General features: G+C 43.0%; 1 protein-coding gene across 1 annotated transcript in view; it reads left to right on the top strand.

The window, feature by feature from the left end:
* Positions 1-2,640: 2,640 nt before the first annotated feature.
* KL (klotho) overlaps positions 2,641-23,626 on the top strand; it is a 308,577-nt gene continuing 287,591 nt past the window's right edge. Inside the window, exon 1 of the mRNA XM_069205555.1 lies at positions 2,641-3,683. Coding sequence (XP_069061656.1) covers positions 2,955-3,683 — 729 coding nt within the window. The 5' untranslated portion in view covers positions 2,641-2,954. The remainder of the gene's footprint in view (positions 3,684-23,626) is intronic.

The following is a 23,626-nucleotide window of genomic DNA, read 5'->3' as shown; positions in this document are numbered from 1 at the left end:
CAAGATTTCTCTTTCCTTTCTACTTGGCTGGCTGATTAGTGCAAAGGGCCTTACGTAACATTTTGAGTAAATTGCAGAGCAAAGTTCTCACAGTGAAAGTAACATATGCACTATGTGATATTAAAGGGGCTTCAATTAATTACTTGTAAAGAATTATGCATAACGTGAATTTTTTAGGGTGTTTCACATGTGCTATTACTACATTCTCCCCATTGTGCAAATACAAATACCAGTTACTTTCAAAATGCGAGCTCACACACAAACTTTGCTTAACCTTGAATTGACGTTACCCCATACACAAGTGCAATAAAAGAAAAAATACAAATATGCTTGTGTGCATTTGACAGCTACTCTAACCTCCAATTAAGAATCAATGTTTGTTGAATGTGATTGCTCTCCAAAAGGTAACACTTTGTATTTCTGTACTGAGATCTTAGGGCCAGGTCACTAAACATTGATCACTAGCGCTAATTCATGTGATGGGTGTACATTAGGTAGTGCTCAATACAGGTACCGTTTACCACCTGTATTAAGAAGTCAGATTTCTGGAGGTGGTAATGTATGAAAGAATATTTGTGCATTTTGTTGTGATCCATATTGTTGTGGAGAGGACATGTTGAGTTGATTTTTCTGTGCTCTTGTATTTATGTGCTTCATTATTACCTCATTTCATTGCTGCATTGTAATATGGTTTTTGTGGTGTGCTCTGTTGTGTTGTGCCTTGGTATAATTAGTGGTTTTGTTATGCTGGTTTGTATTATGTTACTGTGTTGTGTTGCTTATTTCGAAGATATCGACAAATTCTGCTACATTTCTACGAAAAGCAGTCCATTCCTTTAGAGTTACAGTCACAAACAATTGTTTATCTCTGTTTCAGAAGGTAAAAAACAAAACTGCTCCAGCTCTTCCAATACTGAAGAAACCCGCCATCCCAAAACTGTGGCAGTGACCAGGTACCAGGTCACAAAACAGTTTTTGACTGGCATTATTTCAATTCCCTAGTGGTAAATTGATGACGTCATCACCTTTTACCACCGTGTTATGAAAGCAGCATTCTGGAGGTAATAATTTCTGACTCGAATATTTGCGCTTATTTGTTGGATGACTTTTTTTAGCGGTGGTGATGAGTTCTATTGTTTGTTGTGCTGCTGTGTGTTTTCTGTTGTGTTATATTGTGATTGTGGCATTGTATTCCATTTTAATTGCTTTGTTGTATTGTGCCCTGTTATGTTTTAATTGTAGGCTATGTTGCTTTATTCACAGTATTCATGTAATTCATTCTGATGGATCTGTGTAACTGCTCCTTGATTCCAGGTCCATTGGAATTATGCGACTGAGCGCCATGGCATTTTCTTCATAATTATAGATGTGCCACATTTTCCACATAATCTGTCGCTTGCTGCATAATGTGCAGATGTTAACCAAAAAAGTTTATTTTTTAAATCAAAAAGGTACTAAAAACGCAGCCACATATTGTCGCGCAGTGGAAGACTCTTTGCAGAGGTTGACTATAAAGTTGGTTAATACCGTATTTGGGTGCAAAACTGGTACTAATGGGGAGAAACCTTTGCCCAGGAAGTCTTAACGTGCAAATATTACACAATAATGATGTGCCACTGTCACAAAATGTGCTGCATTACTGTGCATAATTCGCCTTTTCTTGCTGCGAAATTTAGCCAGCATAATCTGTTCCGTCCCCTGTCACATAATTCCAGTGGCCCAGTGTGAGTGATTGTTAAACCCGCATTCGCAACCACCCCCTCCTTAAATATTATTTATCAAGAACTTAGTTCATCAAACAACTGTAGGCTGCCCCTTACCCGCAAAGGTGATGTGAAGAATGATTTCCCTGTTAGTGCCAAAAGAGGAATCAAATATAAAAGCGTAATTCTCTGTTGCGCCATAAATGCTGTCACTGAAACTCAAAAAGCAACTTATTTTGCGAGGAGCGAGGATATTTGCGAAAGGGGGGGGCTGTATAATAACTATTGGTGGGGTGGTCGTGCAGCACCAAAAAAGCACCAATACTGTTCCGCTGGTGAGCAGCAGATGTACGACGTCCGACTTACACATTTAGCAGCAATACAAAGAGACAAACTATTCAATAAAAAAAAATCGGCGCAGCCGTGGAGATGAATGCGTCTGGGTGATTATCAATCACAGCCGGCGTGAGTACTGGCCCCAGAGAGGGAATACGTGCGGTCCAGACGTTACTTTTGATTTGCCTCTTCCAATAACCCGGGTAATGACTGTGATGATGGAGATAAGAAGCCCTGAGGAGAGAGCACGTCCATCCCAAGCTCGTGCGCTCTGACTGCTGTGCTCACGGCGAAGCTCACAAGCGCTCCAGTGATGACAGAGTCAGGGGACAGTGTAGGGGGAGGGAGGGCGGGGAGGGGAGGCACTGAGCAGGTGCCCAGGGCTGATGCTCTCACAGCCTGACCCTCCGTCTGTTTTCTCCAGAGTCTGCCAAGCAGCTTCAGCGTGTTCTCGGTGCAAGTGGAATGGCTGTGAAGAATGTACCCACATAAAGAGAAGTGCCGCGAGTTTTACGAACAGCAACAAGTTTCCAGCCCCGTTTCCAAGCGACCATTCGGTTACCTCAACCGCACACGTGAGGCGTGACAGTCGCCCCCGTTCGCACACTATTTATAATCTGCCATTCTGATCACATAAAGCATCCGTGCCTGTAAATATTTTACAGTACTATAGGGCTCACCCCCACTCATGGACTCTGAGGTAATTATTAACGCCTTCCCGCCACTTAAGATCGGCGAAGCTAAGAGCAGCCTGTGTGACTTGAGTCCGCGCAGCACAGATCGCTCAGGCGTCCGCTGAGGAGGACTTTGGCGTCTCAGGGTCCACAGAGCGGGGTCTATTGCGCACAGGCAGCGTCCATTGAGGCCGGACCTCCTCCCAGCTCCCACTACAGAGAGGCCAGTCCTGCCACCAGGATGTCCGGGGGAGCTCGACCCTTGCAGGGGCTCCTGTGCTATCTGCTGCTGCTCACCTCTGCGCACGGGAACCCCGGGGACGGCCGGGGGATCTGGCATAAGTTTGCTGGACTGCCCTACCCGGAGGACGACCTGTTCCTGTACGACACCTTTCCTCCAGGATTCCTGTGGTCAGTGGGCACTGCTGCCTACCAGGTGGAGGGGGGTTGGCGACAGAACGGCAAGGGCCCATCCGTTTGGGACGACTTCACCCACGAGCAAGGGCTACCCAGCGGAGATGTGGCCAGCGACAGCCTGAACAGCCTCTACAGGGACACGGAGGCACTGCGCACCCTTGGGGTCTCCCACTACCGCTTCTCGCTCTCCTGGGCCCGGCTCTTCCCCAACGGCACGGCCTCCAGCCTGAGCCCGGCAGGGGTGGGCTACTACCGCGGACTGCTGAGGCGGCTGCGGGAGCTGGGGGTGCAGCCCGTGGTCACCCTCTACCACTGGGACCTGCCGCAGGCGCTGCAGGAGCTGCACGGGGGCTGGCCCAACGACACCTTGGTGGACATCTTCACGGACTACGCTCACTTCTGCTTCCGGACCTTCGGGGCGGAGGTCAAGTATTGGATCACCATGGACAATCCCTACGTGGTGGCCTGGCACGGCTACGCCACCGGCATGCTGCCCCCCGGGGTGCGAGGGGGCCGGCAGCTGGGCTACCGGGCGGCGCACAACCTCATCAAGGTAAGAGCGGAAGGTGTGGGATCGCCGGGAGCGAGGACGAGGCAGAGCTGTCAATTGTGCATCAGGTGAAGCGACATCGGGGCCCAGAGGTGTGAGGGGCCACTCTGCCCCAGACAATGTATACGTTTCACTATCAAACCAGAGAGTGGGAGTGAGGGCTTATTTCCTTACTTGTTTTGTGGCCCCTGGCACCCATCACACCCCACCAAGCGAGGGAGACAGGAAAGGGGAGCCGAGGTACTGGAACTGGGGAGAGGCGGAGAAGGGAACCTGTGGGAGCTCGGGTAGAACAAATAAGGAACAGGCGTATAAAGAGTTGCCTCGAAGAGAAGCGCGGATAACACGCGAGACAACAGCGGTTCTGTGGAAAAGACGTGGGGACAGTTGAGGTAACAATTATCAGAGAAGAGTGTAAAGGCTGAGGTGCTAGAGGAAGTGGGGATAAGTGGCGAGGGACAGATGAGAAAAGATTGGTGTTGAGGTGAAGGAGTGTGAAACTTGAAGTGGCGAGAGCGGTGAGAGCAGGTGATGTAAACATTGTTTTCAGGCGAGGAGATATAACAGGCACTAGGGAAAATCTGTGAGGCACGGTGAGGTAGTTGTAGGGAGTAGAGCAAAGGAACAGATAATGCACTGTGACAGAAACACACGGAGAGGAGTTCAAAACAGTTTAGGTGTTCTTTATATCATTTCATTTATTACAGTTTCTCTATAGCGCAGAGAGGTCAGGACGCTTTACAGATCGAGTGCGCTATACATTACATTTCTGTAAAGCAGCTATCGAAGGATGTAGGGAACAATGAAAGGCGTTAAGGAAAAAAGTCGGCAGCATGTACCTTGAGGTTTATAAATCCTAGCCGCCTCTAAGGAGATTCAAAGCACTAGGAGTTTAATCACAAGGAAGAAGAGGCGCCGGACACGTGAGGTAAGGATGGTGCTGAGGACCTCAGGCGAGGAACAGGCGAGGCACTTTAATAGAAACTCCGGGGAGAAGGGGCGGGAGAGCAGCTGAGGTAAGATTGGATTTGAGGAGATGAGGCGCGAGGCAGGTGAGGCAGTATAACAGAGTCTCTTCGGAAAAGGGGCAGGAGGCCGTTGAGGCAAGGTTGCCACAGAGGAGGTGAGGTACAGGTGAAACACTTTAATAAAAACCCTCGGGCGAAGGGGCGGGGGACAGGGGAACTAAGAATGGTACCGAGGAGGCGAGGCGGGGAACAAGTAAAGCACTTTAATATAGCCCCAAGGGAGAAGGGGCTGGAGGACAGGTGATATAACAATGGTACTCGGGGGATGAAGTAAGGCACTTTAATAAAGACCCTGGGGAGCAGGGGCCTGGACAGGTGAAGTAAGAATGGTACTGGGAAGGTGAGGCGAGGGACAGGTAAAGCACTTTATTAAAGTCCCAAGGGAGAAGGGGCAGAGGGGCAGGTGATGTAAAAACGGTACTCAGGGGATGAGGTAAGGCACTTTAATAAAGACCCTGAGGGGGAAGAGGCGGGGGACACGTGAAGTAAAAATGGTACTGAGGAAGTAAGAAGAGGAACAGGTAAACACTTTAATAAAGACCTTGGGACTAAGGGGTGGGGGACAGGTGAGATGAGAATGGTACCGAGGAGTTGAGGTGAGGTACATGGAGGCACTTTAATAAAGCCCCTGGGAGGAAGGGGCAGGGGTAAGTGAGGTAAGAATGGGATTTAGGAGATGAGGTGCGGGACAGGTGAGGCACTGTAACAGTCCTTGGGAAGAATGGGCGGGGGCAGGTGAGATTAGAAGGCTTCTGAGTAGATGAGGGTCAGGGATAGGTGAGGCGCTGTAAGAGAGGCCCTGGGAGATGGGGCGGAGGTGAGGTAAGAATGGTACTGAGGAGGTGAGGCCCTACAGAGAAGGGATGGAGGTCACGTGAGGTAGGAATAGTACTGAGGAGTGAGGCGAGGAACGGACGAGGCACAGTAATAGACCCCCGGGGCAAGGGCTGGGGGACAGAAGAGCTATAAGTGATGCTGAGGATATAAGGTGGGGGCAGAGGAAGCACTATAACGGAGACCCTGGGGATAAGGGGCGAAAGTCAGGTAAGGTAAGAATAATGCTGAGGGGATGAGGGGAAGGGCAGGTGAGGCACTGTAATAGAGACCCTGGGGGAAGGGGAGAGGGACAGGTGTGGTAACAATGGCATTGATGAAATAAGGTGAGGCGCTGTGACAGAGGCACTGGAGAGAAGGGAAGAGGAGCAGGATTGTACTACTGAATATCGACACCAACAATATTGCACAAGAATATCAAGTATAGCATATCGAGGGACAAAATATGTAAAGGTAGGTGCACATAGGGAGGCATAGATTTACTATTCCTAACTCGACATCTATATGCACACAGGCACATATAAATCGACAGGCACATATAAATGGAGTTAGGTATAGAAAATCTAGACTTACTTACCTGTCGATATTTTACTTTAAAATTGTACCCTCGATATTCTGTCCTATTGATATTGTAGTTTCGACATTCAGGGGGCACACTGAGGGGCAGATGAGGTAACAGTGGCCCTGAGAAGGTGAGGCGATGGGAAGATGAGGCCCAGTCTAGGAGCACTCTGGAGAAGGGATGAGGGAAACGTGAGATTATGGCAGAATAGAGCCATAACAGGATCATATCACATAGAGTACATCAAACACGCTACTGCAATATTAAAACCTCAACACTACTCATATGAGTGACTCTAAATATTCAAAGCAAGACAGTGGAATCCCACTGAATAATTGTAAAATTTAAGATGGGGCAAAGATCATTAGCAAATCGACATCGAATCTGAAATGGTTCACAGAACAGAATATATGCAATTAATTGTAAATATTTGAGCAGAAGGATGAACCAAATATATTTACGGATTGCCTGGGATTGAATGACACACATGACATAGATGACTAAGTGTATGTGCTTCCGTGATCAGGGGGTCTTCCTGCATAACTATGGGTTTGTCACACTTGTCACTTAATCCACCATCAGCTCATAAAGTACAGATTCAACAAAAATATTTCTGACTCAGATACCAAATTACTAAACAAAAGTGTACACACTGAGTGCAATTTATGGCTTGACGCTTAGTGAAAGTTAACTGTTCATCTTTTACCTGTTGGATGCTATTTTTAGATATTAAAGAGGTGACATATTGTACATACTGTGTTTATAACCCCAATAAATGGACCAGGAACCTGAAAAACCTTACAGTGGAAAGATTGACTCATTCCTAGGCAAGACAATATTAAGAGTTAGTCATCATGCACTACCAGGACTATTCAAAATATTAACTCACACTTGCGGGTAACTTCCAAGTGTAGTTGAATTCTTGTACTTTTGAGTAACTTTACTACTTTTCGCTCTTTACAAAATTGAAGTGTAAAGTTACTCTAAATTGTAGACTTTACTCCAACCTCTGACAAAAGGGGTGGGGCCATGCGTACAAGTGTAATGTATTACTAACAAAACATTGACAGTAAATCTAGCACCACACCTTGCCAACCCCTGGTTGTACAAGACCCTCCCATAGAAATGAATGGAAGTAGGGACTTAATGTAAAACCCCATAGGAAATAATGTTCAATTACATTATTTAAACTAGTTAAAATATAAATAAATATAGTTAATTATTTAAAATAATTTATAAAAAATTGTACATTTTCAATTTAATTACAAAAATATTTTAATAGCGTGTTTTGCATTAAAAATAATATAATGAAATATCGTATTAAAATATAATTAAAAGACGTTTAATAAATTATATGGATCCCTTTAAATGATTAATAATGCATACACATTATTTTTTACTTTAGATGGTAATTTATTTTTCAATTTAAACTTCAGGAAAATACATTTAATTGAATGCTTGTATTTGCATTATTTAAATATTTAATTCAAAATTAAGTTGATAGTTCTGCAGCATATGTTTTTACTTTAGTTCTATGTTTAAAATATATATATGAATTAATTTACATACATTTTTATCATCATCATTACAACTTTATTTGATTTTTTGAGGAAATCACACAAGTATACACAATACAAAAATATACAGAGAAATATAAAAAGGTCTAAAACACAGCCACTATAAACTGCGAAAGACAAATTAAATACACATTAACCAAAAACACCTAAACAGCGACAAAAAAGGCATATCAGAACTCTAAGGACAATATAAAAAAATCAATGCACATGCAGAATTCCAGATATGAAACGATCCATAAAAAAATAAATAGTGGGGGACTTTCTCAATTGCAAAAGCAAAAAGGCTGGTCTCACTTGGCTAAAGTTCAAAGGCAAAAGAAGCAGCCTGATATACTTGTGACCGAGGCTATTACATTTTGGGCATGTCATGACATTGTGAAAGGTGTCAGGAATGGAAACATCATTGCAAGAACATGCCTGTAAGTCTGATACTTTAGACCTAGACCCTCTAGGCGACAGCAGTTGGTAACAAAAATTAAATCTCAAAATAGGTTAACAGCCTGCAATGCAAGTTGGACATCTCCAGCGTCAAATAAGGCTCTGTCCTAGGAACAGATTTAACCATAAATTGCACATAGCATGCTTATGAAGTACTGCAGACTCTCACTTTGCTTTTTCCCTGATGAGAAAAACCTGTTTAATCCAAGAAATGTCCCTCCTCACAATGCACTCCAGTTCAGCAAAGAGCTCAGGGCAGCCCAGCCAGATCAAGGTTCGTCTTATATATGAGATCTATGGAATGCACGATATACAATCCAAAGCCAGGTAATCGCTACTTATAAGACTGTTATGGTTCAGGTTCTCCTTTAACCAAATCAACAGCCAAAGAAGCAAGGAGCATAGCCCAATAAAGTCAGAAATATAAACTCCAGCCTACCTTCCTCATGAACCATCTCGGAAGGTATACTGTAAGGAACTCTGAGAAGACCTTTCAGGCAAGAGTTTTCAATTACCTGTAATTGAGAAGATGACACAAAACCTCAGATTTCACACCTGTAGCAAGCCACCATAATACAGTTATCCATGAAAACTTCAAGCATTGCTTCCACATGTGTGCAGCCTATGTGCCTAAACAAGGTACTGACCCCACTGATTGCTGATTTTCACCTAATGGTATGTTTCTTAAGCGAGTGCTGCCAAGTATGTTTGGAATCCGCTGCGATTTCTAGATATGAAAAATGATTGACCCGAGGGATGGAGAGACCCCTTATCGAAAAGTTTCTAGAACTGGTATTTCTGGGGCCCACCACCATAACATGGCATTTGGCATGACTTGTGGTAAGATACCGCCCATCCATAAAAATTACAATAAGGTCTAGAAGGTGCTACAGGCCCTTGGCTGTGCGCAACATAAAGACATTGGCGTTCGCATATAAGAGAACAGGCAGACAACGACTGCACACTCGGTATACCCACCCCTTGGTCTAATAAAGCCAGTTCCAGACCATTAATATGAAGGGTAAAGAGAAAGTGGACGAGGATACACCCCTGGTGCACCCCTCTCCTCAAATTAAAGGGCTGTGTACATTCCCCGTTCACTCCATATATTACAGAAGCAGTTATGTCCTCATGGAGACTATGCAGAAGGAGACTGTGACCGGCTCAATCCCCATGGTCAGAAACATGGCTCAGAACTTAAATCCATTAACTCTATCAAAAGCCGAGCTGAGGTCCATAAAGGCCAAGTGAACCACCTCCTCCTTCGCCCTGGTATTAAAATCAACACATACAAGTTCAGTGTCTGGTCCATGGTGTGTTGCCCTGCCCTGAACCCATATTGTGTATCTGACAAAACATTCTTGTCTTTAACCCAATTCCTAAGGCGATCCAACAAGACCTTCTCTAGCACCTGAACCTCACTGGTCACTAGGGAAATCGGACAGTAACATGCAGTGTCAGCCCTGTTCCCCTTCTTGAAGATCGGATCAATGATTGGTTATTTTCAGCCGGAGGGAGCATTCCAATAATGCCTGCATTAAGATGCCGAGTCAATATAGGGATCCAGAGGTTAACCACAGACTTAAGCAAGTCCCCCAGAATACAATCAGGCCCTGGGCCTTGCCATCTGGGAGGGACATGATAGCTTTCTTAACTTCCTCCCACTAGAAACAAAAGCGAGTTGTCCCTTGCTCGTCAGGCAACAGGTCTTCACTAGACTCAAAATCATAGATAGCCCCGAAGTGATCTAACCAGGCTTGGGGGGTGATAATCAAGGCCTGGATGCTCACTTGGTCTGGGGAGAAGATGATGTCATTCACTACCCCCCAAAACTCTGCCCTGTCCCATAGAGCACAAGCCCCAAACAGCTTGTCCCATAACCCCCTTTTAACACCTTCCTTCCTAGGCATGCTCCATGATAGCTGTCCCTGGCCCTCCTCACTTCCTCCCGATTGCGGGGCTGCCTATGTAAAGAGGCAATGAGCGCTGTTTGGGCCTGAGAATAGGCATTGTCAAACCCTACTGGGCACTATCTTGGGAGCGACATTGGGAATAGTGAGAGCAAGCTTAATGTTCTCCGCAATATTGGCGAAAGCCTTCAAAATATTATCATAAAATATATGTATTTTTAGTTTACTAAACTTTAAACATTTTCTCTATACTTTTTCATAGGGAAACTCCGCAGCTGGCCATGAGATCTGGTCATGGTAAAGTATAGTGAAAATTGCAAATATTTATTTTGTAGTTCTACAAAACGTGCAACAAAACGCATTTTGTGAACAGGCCCCATCATCTTTACCTCCGAGATATTGCTCACATGAAGCAGATATTTCTAAAATACCCTCTGAATATTTAGAAATCAAACCCCGTTTGCATTGATTGTAAAGCCTAAAGTCTTGAATCGTATAGATTCCTCTAGAAACACACCTGTCTATTAAAAACGCAATGCACACTATCTCTATGTGTGGATGTTTCTTAAATGGAAATGGGTGCTCCCCAAGACCCTGTAGTGTGAACACACAATACACCTGCAGCTGAAAAGACGCACATCTTTTATTGCAAGAAATGTGGCCATGTGTGATTATTTTGCTGGGAGCAGCACTGCTCACCTTTACCATTGACTATTTTACACTCGGAAAGGACTGTGTTGGTAAAATGGCATCCCTCTGCTTCCATAATGGACAAAATCATTAATTGTTTGTGAATGCAATTTTGAATAGGGTCTGGTGAACGTTTAATGTCTTATTTCTTAAGACGTCTGCGTTTTTTGGATATACTTCGGCTCCCTTGTGTATCTGTTTATGTTAAGATGGGAAATACTAATAATATCACTAAGTGCTCCACGTTTGCCTTTAATCCGCAACACGGCACGTAGTTCGCCTTGTTGAACAATTTGTTCTTCGTGTACCACATAATTTACTGAATGCTACCTCATAATTCTCTCCCCAGGCTTCCTAAAGGACGCGTAATTCTGGGAATGATTCATTCCAAGTGGCATGAGACAACATCTTAAGAATAGGACAGTGCACATTTGTTTTCCCCTCCTATCTCCAACCCCAGCACCTTCGTGAGCTGTTCAGCAATTTACAATGCATCAGTAAATATGATGAAATGTGAGGACATTCATGCTCATGACTCGCCTGGCCCAGGCAGAGGGCGAGTGGCTCTCCACATAAGTCCGACTGATTCATAGCACCTTTGTAACGATGTTAACTCATCTCCCATTCCGTATCGGGGTTTGCTAAGTCACTGCGGGTCACTGCGGGACTGAGTTGAAGTCGTGACTGTGATGCCCCATCTGAAGTGGTACGGGAACACGCGACATTCCATCAATTGGTTCCACGAGGCCGCCGGTGGGAATGGTGGTCGCCGGCTTAGTGAGGATGCCGTGGCCTTTAATGCAACCAGGTCAAATATGTCCGTTTGCCTCCTGGTGCGTCATTAAGAGATGCCACAACAGGATATAGTTTGATCTTCAAATCCGTGGGCACTTGGGCCATTGCACTTGCTGCAGTAATGATTGCTACACCGCTGCCAGGTGCTGCTGACCAAGAGTACTTCCATGAAGGGCCATATCTCCTGCGGGTTGGCAGTTCTGGTGCCATCACTAGGGTGCAGCCGAGATGTCTCGTTTAGCGTCCAGCTCTGCGTCAACGGAGGTATGTAATTAAGGCAAACGACAGTGAAGTGACTTGAGTCAGAACCCCCTCTCAGTGGCGTATCAAAGGCGCCCTAGTGCAAGAAAGAAAATAAATGGGCCCTCACTCATCATTGGTTGGCTAGTAAATTAACGTAATAGGCAGGGTTCTGTAGCAGTGCTTAATTTGTGCTTGATGTTTCCGGTGCTGAGCACCGGCACTTATTTTTGCGGGCTGGGGCTTATTCTTCTGCCTCAAGCATTTGCTGTGAGCAAAAGACACATATAGGAAAGGCGGAGGAAAGGAAAAACGAAAAAGTTCCACAAAAGGAGAAAGTAGAAAGCTGCTAGAGTGAGCTGAAGAGCAGGGGGTGTTTATTATGGACTGAAGAGGCCCGAGATGGCTTCAGGATTACGCTGTTTCAGTATTCCTTGTTCCCGCATTTAATTGCAGCAGCCGCGTGTTTAAGAGAAGGGCTTTGGGCATCGGCACGTCTTTATTTACAAATTAAGCACTTACTAGACTGCGCCTACTGCACCATTGATAGCGGCGACGCTGCCTCTTTCGCCCCACAGAAAGCGCTAACACGGCCAGTGAAGTGTGTGTCATCGCCTGTAATTACATTCTGGGGTAGGGGGTGGTGGCAGGGCTCGTTCACCACCATGCTTGGAGGAAGGTGTGAGAAAAACGCTCGTGTTGCTCAGAAAACGTGGTAATCAGAGGCCGCGATTACACGTGGACTACGGTGCTCCCTGATGCCTGAACAAAACAGCTTTAATGCAGAGGAAAAAAGCTTACAATATGTCAGACAGCTCTCGGAGTGCTGGACAGCTCCCTCTAACGATGCTCATTTCAATTGCATGGGTTCCCTCATCTGAAATAACCGATACTTTACTAAGGGGTCTAAGAAGGATGACAGGCGGAGCTGAAGCAGCAGGGGCCAGTGCTTAATTTTTACTTGTTGTTTCCGGTGATGAGCACCGGCACTTATTTTTGAGGACCGGGGCTTATTTACTGCCTCAAGCATTTTCACGAAAAAGCGTCATAAAGGGAGAAAGTAGAGAGGTGCAAGAGTGAGCTGAAGGGACAGGAAGTTTAAATGGACTGAAGAGGCCCGAGATGGCTTCAGGATTACGCCGCCTCAGTATTCTGTGCTCGAACTTTTAATTACAGCAGACGCATATTTAAGAGGAGGACTTTGGGCACCGGTACGTTTTTATTGACAAATTAAGCGCTGCAAGGGGTGCCCTGATATAATACAGAAAAATAAAGAAGCGAAGAGTGTCGAAGAGCAACGTGAAAAGAGGATTATTGCGTGAAACACTTAAAGGTGAAATGGGTGGAAAACAAAGGAAAGGGGAGTCAGAAGGTGGCCAGCCCGATGCTGCCAAGAGACAGAGCCAACATATTGTGGACAACTACTATCTGGAAAACCCGCCATAAAAGTATTTCGCCATCCATCGGGGACAGGGCCCACGCGGTCGAGACAGCGCTCTTCTGACAGAGCGGCTCCCAGTGTCAGTGAGAGGGGGAGGTACTGAAAACAGCTCACGACTTTACACCGTTTGCAAGTAGCAGTCTAAAACATCTCGTTCGATGCAAACATGGAGCGGAGCCTAAAAGTCACTGCCCCCTGCTGGTGTTGGCGCTCAGGTGCAGTCTCTAGCTCTGGATATTTGCTTTGGTACCGAGGCAGCCCTGGCATCTTAGGCTTCCAGGAATTCCCCCGCTGCTCTGCCAAGCTGACACCGCGTCTTTGAAGGGATCGCTTGCAGGCCGTAGTCCACTTTTAATTACCTGGCAGGTGTTACACGCAGATTAGTTTGGGGGCCACTGCGAAGCAGTACGGTCCTACAGCAGAAAAGGGAATGGCGATTCTCCGAATGTTAGGGGTAGAACGTCAATATTCCATTAAAGACAAGGCTAACATTAAGCATTAACCTTTTAATTTGCACTCCCACATCACCCTTTATAGAAATTACAAACGATGAAACAAGAATCAAGAATTAGAACTCCTTAATCCATAAATATTCCCTCACAGAACACTCTTCCTCTTTTAAATGGTTCAAAACTCTTTAACTTTTATCTATCCTAATCTTCTTTTTCTTCAAACTGACACTGTCAAATCCTCTTCTCCTGTATGCTTTTTTCATTGAGCATCTAAGAATAATAAACAAGTAAAATGTATTATTTCCATATTCATAACTATGTATCCACTGAGAATGTATGAAATTATTGTGACAGGAGAATCAAAATGTACCAACATCAATTTTCCTCCCCACCCTTTCCTTTTCTTTATTTATAATTTCAAGGGAAATGGTGGATAGGATATTGTTAGCCTCAGAGTATTTAATGAAATCTGCTCATAACATTTGGAGAACCACCACTTGATTACAAGACCAGAGGCTGTCATTATGCATGTTGAAAGCCCTTCAGTACCATATTTGTCATATGCTTAATTGGTCTAAAGTAATACTTTGTATAAGTACTCACATTTGACCAATCTGCTGCTTTGATAAACTCTTCCAATCTTCAACCAGACAAAAAAGCTTTACTAGCAATAGCACCCCCTATCAAATGTGCTTTAAATTTATACACATCTATGCCTGCTTGTTCCATTACCCATTTAATCCATCTGGCTATCGTACCAGTACTGACTGCATCATATGGTTTGACATAAGATATCAACAACCGATTTTCTCCATCCATTCTGTATTGTGTAAATCTGTTCTCGTATGTTGACAAACATCCCACCTCACATGACTTCTTACATGCTTGAAAACATGGATAAAATATTCGCTCAGACATTATTTTTTCTCTTTTCCAAATTAAAAAAACAAACTTGTCTGGGCCATAAACTCGGGTACTTACCTCCAAAGCTTCTATATCCGACACTCTTTGACAAGCTATCAAACATGTCAGTTTTGCTAACTTAGCTGAAAATGTCTTCAAATCTAAATATTTATTTACTGGCTAAGACTCAAACTCAGCCCCATATTCACATCCCATATAAACATAATGCATAGCTCTAGGAGGCCTTTTGAACCTCATACTCCTTAAAACTCCACACACCACAGTATGTCATCCTACTGATCTTCCATCAACCTGAATATGTCCAGCTGAAATTGTTGACCCATAGCAATTCATTGTTCTGTAACTGAAACCTTTTTCAAACTGTTCTACAAGAAAATCAACTACCTCTTCAATAGGAGCCTCCACAGGATCCAACTCCTCTCCATGCACCAACAAACCCATATTTTCCATATTCCCTTATACCTTCATCTAGTTCCTGGTGCCTAGGACTCCTTGAGAAGTTCAACAGCCATGTTTGAAAGTCCCTTGAAACATTCAGATCTCCTGACACCTTCCGAAGAAGAAGGTTCAATACTTTGTTCTGTACCAAAGGATGTTTATCTCCTTCTGCATATCTTAGTAAACCGTGCTGGAATCGTAAGAGGTATGTCGCAAGCTAATTCCATCACTGTCAGAAACCACATTTGAGACACCCAAAATTATATTCACCAATACTAACTGATACCTCTCTGTCCTCACCTTCAGAAGAAGCCCCCATGACTCCTTTGTTCTTTTGAAATATACTTGATTCAGCTTCCAATCATTGAAATCTTGAAGGTTCCTTGAATTCCAATATAGCCTTAGAGCCCTCCGTAGTGGGCTATACCGGCTGTTAAAGGCCCGCTCCAGCATGAAAGGCCCAAGCTGAAGGCGAGGGCCTTTAACAAGGGAGTGGGACTTTAATTGCTGGTATAGCCCAGCTACAAAGGGCTATAGGGCTATTAGAACATTCTGCCGCTAGATGGGGCTCCGTGAGACCTTTGTTCGCAGCAGTTGCTGTAAACAAAGAACATTGGATTGTTGACTTTCAGGGCTTTTACCAGCCAATAAAAGCACAGAGCACTCCATTGTCTTCAATGGAGCTCCCAATATTTCAGTGCTCTAATCTACTATTGTATTCAACTGTCCTGGTAAGCATTCTACTTTTACAGTTATCTTGTGCTCCTTACAATAATACCATTATTATTTCTGTAATTCTGACAAACCACAGGATCTGGTCCCTTCTATTTGATTGGTATATGCCACCTCTGACATATTGTCCATCCTCATCAACACTGTCTTACCTTTCAAAATCTCGCTGAAGCTTTTCAAAGCTGATAATCCTGCTGTCAACTCTAAGCAATGTATATGTTGTATCCACTTCTTCTCTAACCAGAGTCCACCTGTCTGTTGTTCTCCTAATTGAGCCCCCCAACCTTTCAAACTGGAATCTGTATCCGAAACAAAGTCCGCTACACATCCAAAAATGGTCCAACCATTCCATGCCTCCATATTGTTCAACCACCAATTTAGTTCCTTCTTTGCTTCCTGATTCAGCACTATTCTGTTGCCATACCATTTGATCTTGTCTCAGAGCTTCTTCTTTTACTGTCAGCAATACATGAAAATGCAAGGGTCCTGGAGAAACTAGCCTGGACTGAAGATGATAACAATCCTATCATTGGAGCTAAATCCTTCAATGTTAACATGTTTTTTCCCGATCATCCTCACTTTCTTCTGTGGTAACTGTAACACAGCTTTGATAGTGTCTCTCTGGAAACATAAAAACTCCATCTTTTGTGAAGGTGATAAGATTGACTTCTCATTTATCAAGAATCCCAAATTCTCCAAAAGGCTCTTTACCAATATCAATTGACTCCTCAGTTCCTCTAAATCCTGAGACATTACCAATATGACATCTAGGTATACTACTAACTAAACCCTCTATCTCTTAAATAAGCCATCACCCTCGTGAAACACCATGGTGTGGAAGAAAGATCACAAGGTTGGCATTGAAACTGAGACAACTTTTTCCGCAATTTGAACTGCAAGTACATCTGACTTTGGTTCTCCATTGGAACTGTGAAATAAGCATCCTTCAGGTCCAACTTCACTAACCAGTCGTTACTTAACAACATGTCTCTTAACAGATGGATTCCTTCTAGCTTGAAAGGCCTGTTAACTAAGTACTTGTTTAATTCCATTAGATTTATACTGGCCTCCATTCTTTTTCTTTTCTGCCCAAAAAGAGTACTCACATATTTTTTGACATTTTCCTCTGAAGACTGTACTGCACATTTTTGTAACATGGGCTGTATTTCAGAATCCACTACCAGCGTTTGCTCTCCTATCAAATTTAACTCTCTTGGTTCCCTTTTCTGTTCTGGTAACTCTGCAAACTCAATTTTGAAGTCCTGTATTGTTTCTAGAACCCAGTGATCCTGAGTTTTTTTTCCTGTGCTTTCACATAGTGTCTTAGTTGACCCCTACTTTTCCTTGGGAGAAAACAAAAGTAGTCACCGTTCTCACTCTGTGAGCCAGAATAGTTTTGGCCTCATCCATATACAACTCTTCCTCTTCTTTTCTGCTTTGATTTGGGTACAAACTCATAGAGGCTTGGAAGCTCCTCCATAGCCTCTGTTTTGATAATTGTTTTGGGCCTCTTTATCCTTTGGCCAGCTGAAAGCCCCCTTTTGTTAGCCCTCTCAAAAACATCTTCTCCAAATACCTGTGCCATATCCGAATCTGTAAATGTAGAAACATATTTGCCTAAGCTTTTAAATAACCCATATCCAAAGGGCAACCCTTTTGCATTTTCACTAGGTTCTTTTTCAGCAATAACACCCAATTTTGGGCTATTTGTCATTAAAATGACCTTTCTTCTCTCAGCCGTAATACCTGCATTTCCTAACAATACCACTGATCGTTGACTCCATCCACTCAATAATTTCAAATACACTGAGGACTCATTCATATGAGCCTCTTCTGCCATGTTCAATATCCATGCCAATAAACCCAAAGCATCTAATACCTTGTCTTGGCACCTTTTTAAATACCTCTCAGAAATCTTGCAGGGTCCCTACCCATCCTGAGTAAAAAAAAAACTATCATCTATGGGTCCAAATTCGGGTTCCACCAAATTTTCTCATCAATTATTGGTGTTGAGCACTCAACCTTTAAAACCTTTCTTTCTTCCATCTGCAAGGGTTTCCGTGTTCATTCTTTAATAAATGTGCTAACATGATCCACAGGACACCAATCACCACTTCTTGGGTGTCTAAATTCATAAAGAGAAAACATCTCCTCTGCCAAGGGCTTCCTAATAACCTCCTTAGAGATTGATCCCACACTATTATCTCACTCTGCACTGAACTGGTAATCTTGCTGCAAATCCATAGCATAATCATCAATTTGTTTATTAGTATCAGTACATAACCCTATTCTATTTATTAGAAGTCATCATCCTTGTCATGTGTCACTTATGACACCTTATACTTGCGTATCACTTCAGACACTCTTATTTTTGATGGAGTTAAATCCATCCTTTCCAGTCTTGGACATGGCCACCCTCTAAAAATGTTTAGTCTTTTCCAACCTCTTTCCTCCTTTATCACCTCTTATTTCTTCTTCCTCAGACATTGAATATAATTAATCACCAGATCCCAAATGTTCTTTTTTTGCACTAGCAAGCTGTCTATTTTTTCTTTAACTTGTGCCTTTATTTCATGTTGTATTAATCTCCTAATCACACCCTTACTTATGTTTCTCCCTGATACTTCTACACTATTTATTCAGAATCCAGTACTAGTAGAAAAAACTACTAAAATCTAAAACTCCTGGTTTAATTAATTTAAAACCTGGCAATTATGCAAATAATCTATCCCAAACTTAAATATGTCAATCTCCTTATGAAACACTCACTTTAATGGTAATGGTTGCTGTTTAACAGTGTATTTTAGAGTGCTAAAACTTTTTCAATTGTTTTTAATCAAATGGGCGCCAAGTCACAAAAGAGTTTGTGCAATTAACATATGCACCTGAGCTTCCTGTTTTGTTCTGCATCAAAACTGCTGCGTGCACTGTCATCACGCTGATTCTTGAGGCTGCGGCTTGAGCAAAGCCACTCAAATTGGCATTATCGGGCAAATTGGCTGGGATCAACTTTTTTTTACAAAAATCTAAAATTCAATCACTTGCTGCATCTAAAGGTATGATGTCTCATGTGCATAAACATAAAACATACAATTTCTTAATAATTAAGATATTGCCTAGCAAACATGTGTTGCTTCTAAAAATGAAAAGCGTAAAGCAATTATACAGCGCAATACCTTTAAACAAAAATTCTCTAAACTCAACACCTCACACATAGTACTTATCTTTCTCAGGGGCAACATTTAAAATAGGAAGAGTGTTTTATGAGGGGAATATTTATGGACTAAGGCGTTCTAATTCTAGATTGTTGTTTTATTGTTTGTAAGTTCTTTAAAGGTGCTGTCGGAGTGGCAATTAAAAGGTTAATGTTCTGGGATTGCAAGACTGAGCTTCAATGTTACCCCAGGGCGTATCTTTCATTAGTGCGGCAGGTGAAGTGGTACGATCCATAGGAGCATTCTGAACCTAGATTATTGCTGTATAATTTAAAGAGCAGCCATGGGGCCTAATCCTTCATTGTACAGTGTTAGACCCAACGGTGGTGCCTCCCTGAGGGCAAAAGATAAGCCCCCCTCACTGATAGTGAGGGGAAACATGTAAAATAAAGTTGTAATAAAACAAATTTATTACCGTTTCATTTTTCATTCTGGCAGCAGCCAAACCTGAGAGGATGGGGCCATCAGCAGGGATGAGCAGTGGGCACAGTGCACTTCATTTTAAAGTGCGCATGTCACTTTGACGGGCTGTCTTGGGAAAGCCAGCCTGATGTGCGCACTTTAAACACTCCAACCCAAGCTGCCTTAGACAGCTGGGTGGAGAACAAGCACAGGCCTCCAGGGCTTGAAGGAGCATTGGGCCAGGGCGCTCCGGCCAATCCCAGCACTGCTTTCATGGTGCATGAGCAGCATGAGAGCAGCGTCCAGGTTGGTAGAGAGGAGTTGGATGAGGTGAAGAGGAGCAGTGGTAGGTAAATCTTTGTTTATTTCGATAATACATTCATTCATTTATTCAATATCCTTATACAGAAGCAATTAGCAACTATAAACGTAATACACTATACAAAACAGTGAATGGTAACAATAAAAAGCTCATCCAATTTTAAAAATACATAACATAAGAGATACATGTAAATATGAACCTTTTCTAATATAACTTGGAAGCCACTGTCAAGAGAGTAAAAAAAAAAAAAAAACATGACCACCACTGATTAACACACACTGCTAAAACCTCAGAAGCATGACCATTCCGAGAAGGAACTGCTGAAGTGTAAAAACACTGATAGCCATCTATAGAGAAAGAAGACACGTCCCAGGTCTCATGGAACATAATGATATCATATTCCTTTATCAATGATAACCAATCAGGGAGAGAATAACCCAGCTATATTCCAGCTTAATATTTTTAGCAGTTGACCCCAAGATGTTTGCAGGGTACCAGAATAGGGGGAGCACTAGGTGACGGAGAAGATGAACTTGCCTGAATATCGTCGGTTGGGACATACTCTAGATTATTCAGGGCATCAAACTTATTATCACAAGGGAACAGGGACAGAGGATCAGCAATCGTAGGCATACGTGGGTGCAGAAAACACAGGGATGATGGTCTATAAAAGTAGCCAACTGGAATAAAAATACTGGAGAAATAAAAGCCACTCGGCTCCTTCATACCCAGTATTCTGCACACTAAGGCCCAAATTAATACTTTTTTAGCGCCATATTTGCATAATTTTTTGACGCAAAAACAGCGCAAACTTACGAAACACAATTGTATTTTGCAAGTTTGCACAGATTTTGCGTCAAAAAACGGCGCTAATGCGACACTAAAAAAGTATAAATATGGGCCTAAATGAGGGTTACAAAAAATAGTAACTATATACAGGTACACTGTTCCAAAATCAGAGAAAAGAAAATAATGACAGGGAAGACCTGTAATCTCAGGAGTGAGAGCCCTCAAGCATCACTCTGGATGGCTAGCATCATCATCGGGAATCGCTCCTCACTAGGCCGGCACTGCAATGCCTAGTGGGCACCCCGGAATGGGGGCTCTCAGCCGAATTCTGAGATAGTGACTATAAAATTCAATAGTGCAGAACAAAGGTGCTATAAGTCACCATCAAAGACAAAAAAGAGGAAAAAGGGATTTAAAATTGGTTATTCATCCATAAACTTCATCATTTAATCGGTCAAATGTAACAAGGATGAAGACCAAGGTTAAAAACAATTTTGAAAGTAAGATTGAGGGTTATGCTCATACGCCTTTCAAAAATAAATAAATGTATTAGAGAGTCCTAAAAATTATAAGGCACCTCTATGATATGGTCGACATGTTTCGCGTCTATTGGTTCATACAGATCCACTGACGCTTCATCAGGACCCACGTAACTATGTAAACAGACCTCTTTAGAAATATATGGAAACCGGTCACTTACTTAAGTTGACTGGTAATACAGGTACCCTGAAAAACACATAAAAAACGCCAAAAAACCATAAAACAAATTGCACTGTTATCATATATCACAAAAGTTCTGACAAGAAATGGCGCAGCCAAACTTTGGTCAATAACAATGAAAGGGACATCACACAAAGAAGATGCTTACCACCCCCTACTCGAGAACAGATTCCATGGGAGATGCGTCTCTAGGACTCATGGTGACACTATTTGTGAATATAGGTAAAAATAAAGAGAAGAAATGATTCCATAGTATGACCTAAAGAAAAAATGAATGACAGATAACTATCCAAAAAGTTTGGAAAATGCCTTAGTAATGTTATAAAATGTCTAGGGTTGTTAAAAATGGCTACAGAGTGCCGCGAATAACATTATTGGTGATCAAAGATAGATATTTACCCAAACATGTAGTCAACAAAATGTAAATGCGATCGCATATCAAGGAGAAACACAATGTGTACTATTCAACGTGCCCCCAGAGAAGATTATAAGCAAGAAGGCACGTTATAAGACAGTAAAAACCGAGTGCGGAAGGATAGGCAAATAATGCTGGCTAATAAACTCGTGGCTCTAATTCTAGAGAATGTTCACGCACTCGCCATGCCGCCGAAATGGTGTCAAAGTGAAAAGAAAAGAAACAAACCAAGTAGACAGAAGGGTCCCGTCGTTCTCACTTGAACGTCAAGGACCAGTACTTCCATATTTCATCACTGGTCCTATATTCGGACCTACCCTCGGAGACTGCCTCCCGATACCAACCGGGTCGGGAGCTCTCCGAGCTCTTAAATAGACGCTGTTCGACTCAGCGCGTCTCTTGGCAGCACGTCTCTTGTGGGCAAAATAGAGAAAGGACTGAAGGCGTCCAAAGGAAAGTAGAGGTAGAAGAAGGACTGCAAGTGCAGGGGCACTTGTAGTTCGAGACCTTGCCGATGTGATAGCAGAGGCCAAGTCCACAATGAATAATTATAGTAATATCGAGTATATCGAGGAGTACATCAATTCTCAATGTTCTTCAAGCTCGTGGGACCCGAGTCGTATATTAATCTTAGTAATAAAGCATGTTTTGTGGTACAGACGCCCTGAACATAACACGGAAAGAATACTGATTATGATGACGGGCCAAGGGAAAAATCAACAAACTGTGTTACTCAGGCTCGTGGTGGACCAGAGTTAAGAAAGTTATTTAGTCAAAAAAAAAAAAAATTTTGTTTCTTATTATATTAATCTAGTCAAGAGAAAGGAGCAGGAAAATAGCCCTGAGTGTAACACGTCACATACTAGATCTGCCACATTGGAGTCAGGAATAAAGAATACAACAGTTAGGGGCAGGGACTCAAGGGGAAAGAGAGGTCCAAGGGATGTCATCATTAAGACCTCTTAAATGGGTCCCCAATTTAAACACCCACTTTTGTTCAATCCTGAAGAGAGCCCTGGAATCATTGGGGCGAATAAATGGTGCTTCAATTACCACCCACCATAAGTCATCTGGAGAATGATGAACCTCCAAGAAATGTACACTCAGCTTGGTAGTGAGCTTTTTGCACCTAATGTTGCTTCTGTGTTCATTAATACGGGTCTTGACCGATCTAGATGTCATGCCAATGTATCGTAGATCACAAGGACACGTGATCATGTAGATGCAGTTTTTTGTATTGCAGTTGGTATGTTTTTTGAGATACCAAGGCCCAATGGAGTCAAAATCAAGTTGTTTCAGATGTCTAGTAAGGCCACAAACATTACAATTGCCACAAGGGCGATGTCCCACAACGGGTGGGAGGTCCCATAGAGTTGTTTGATTGGGGAGGTTATGTGAAATACGTGAACGTGTGTGTACCACTAAGTCTCTTATATTGGCAGTTCGCTTGAAAGCAAAGAGAGGCTTTGGTAAATCGTGGCCTCCACTAGTAAGGATGGACCATCGCTTATTAATCAGCTTCTTAATAGAGTTTGACAATGGTGTGTAAGTTGAGACACACGTCAACCTAGCCTGAGGACGATGTTCTCTAGGCGCCAGTAGTGCTTCTCTATTGTTATTCCTGGCTCTTTTTCATGCTTGGTTGACGATCTTTGATGGATAATTACGATCGCATAGTTTGAACTGAAGAGTTTCAGATTGTTGGTCAAATTCAGTGAGTGAACTACAATTCCGTCTTAATCGTTGAAATTGCCCAAAGGGTAGGTTGTCCCGCAAGGCCTTAGAGTGATGGCTCTGGTAGAGTAACAACGAGTTACGATCCGTGGGTTTGTGGTACACACTAGTCTGCAATTTCCCATTATTGATTGAGATCATCAGGTCTAAGAACGGTAATTGATGATCAGACACAGTGGCTGTGAATTTCAAAAAAGGATCAAGGGTATTGATTCAGATTACAAACTCATCTGCCTTCATCATGGGTCCTTGCCAAAGGATCAAAATATCATCTATATAGCGGCGCCA

Source organism: Pleurodeles waltl, chromosome 8 (assembly GCF_031143425.1).
Source record: "Pleurodeles waltl isolate 20211129_DDA chromosome 8, aPleWal1.hap1.20221129, whole genome shotgun sequence".
NCBI classification, from domain to species: domain Eukaryota; kingdom Metazoa; phylum Chordata; class Amphibia; order Caudata; family Salamandridae; genus Pleurodeles; species Pleurodeles waltl.
The sequence above is the reverse complement of the archived record's forward strand: the minus strand, read 5'-3'. Positions and strand labels throughout refer to the sequence as shown.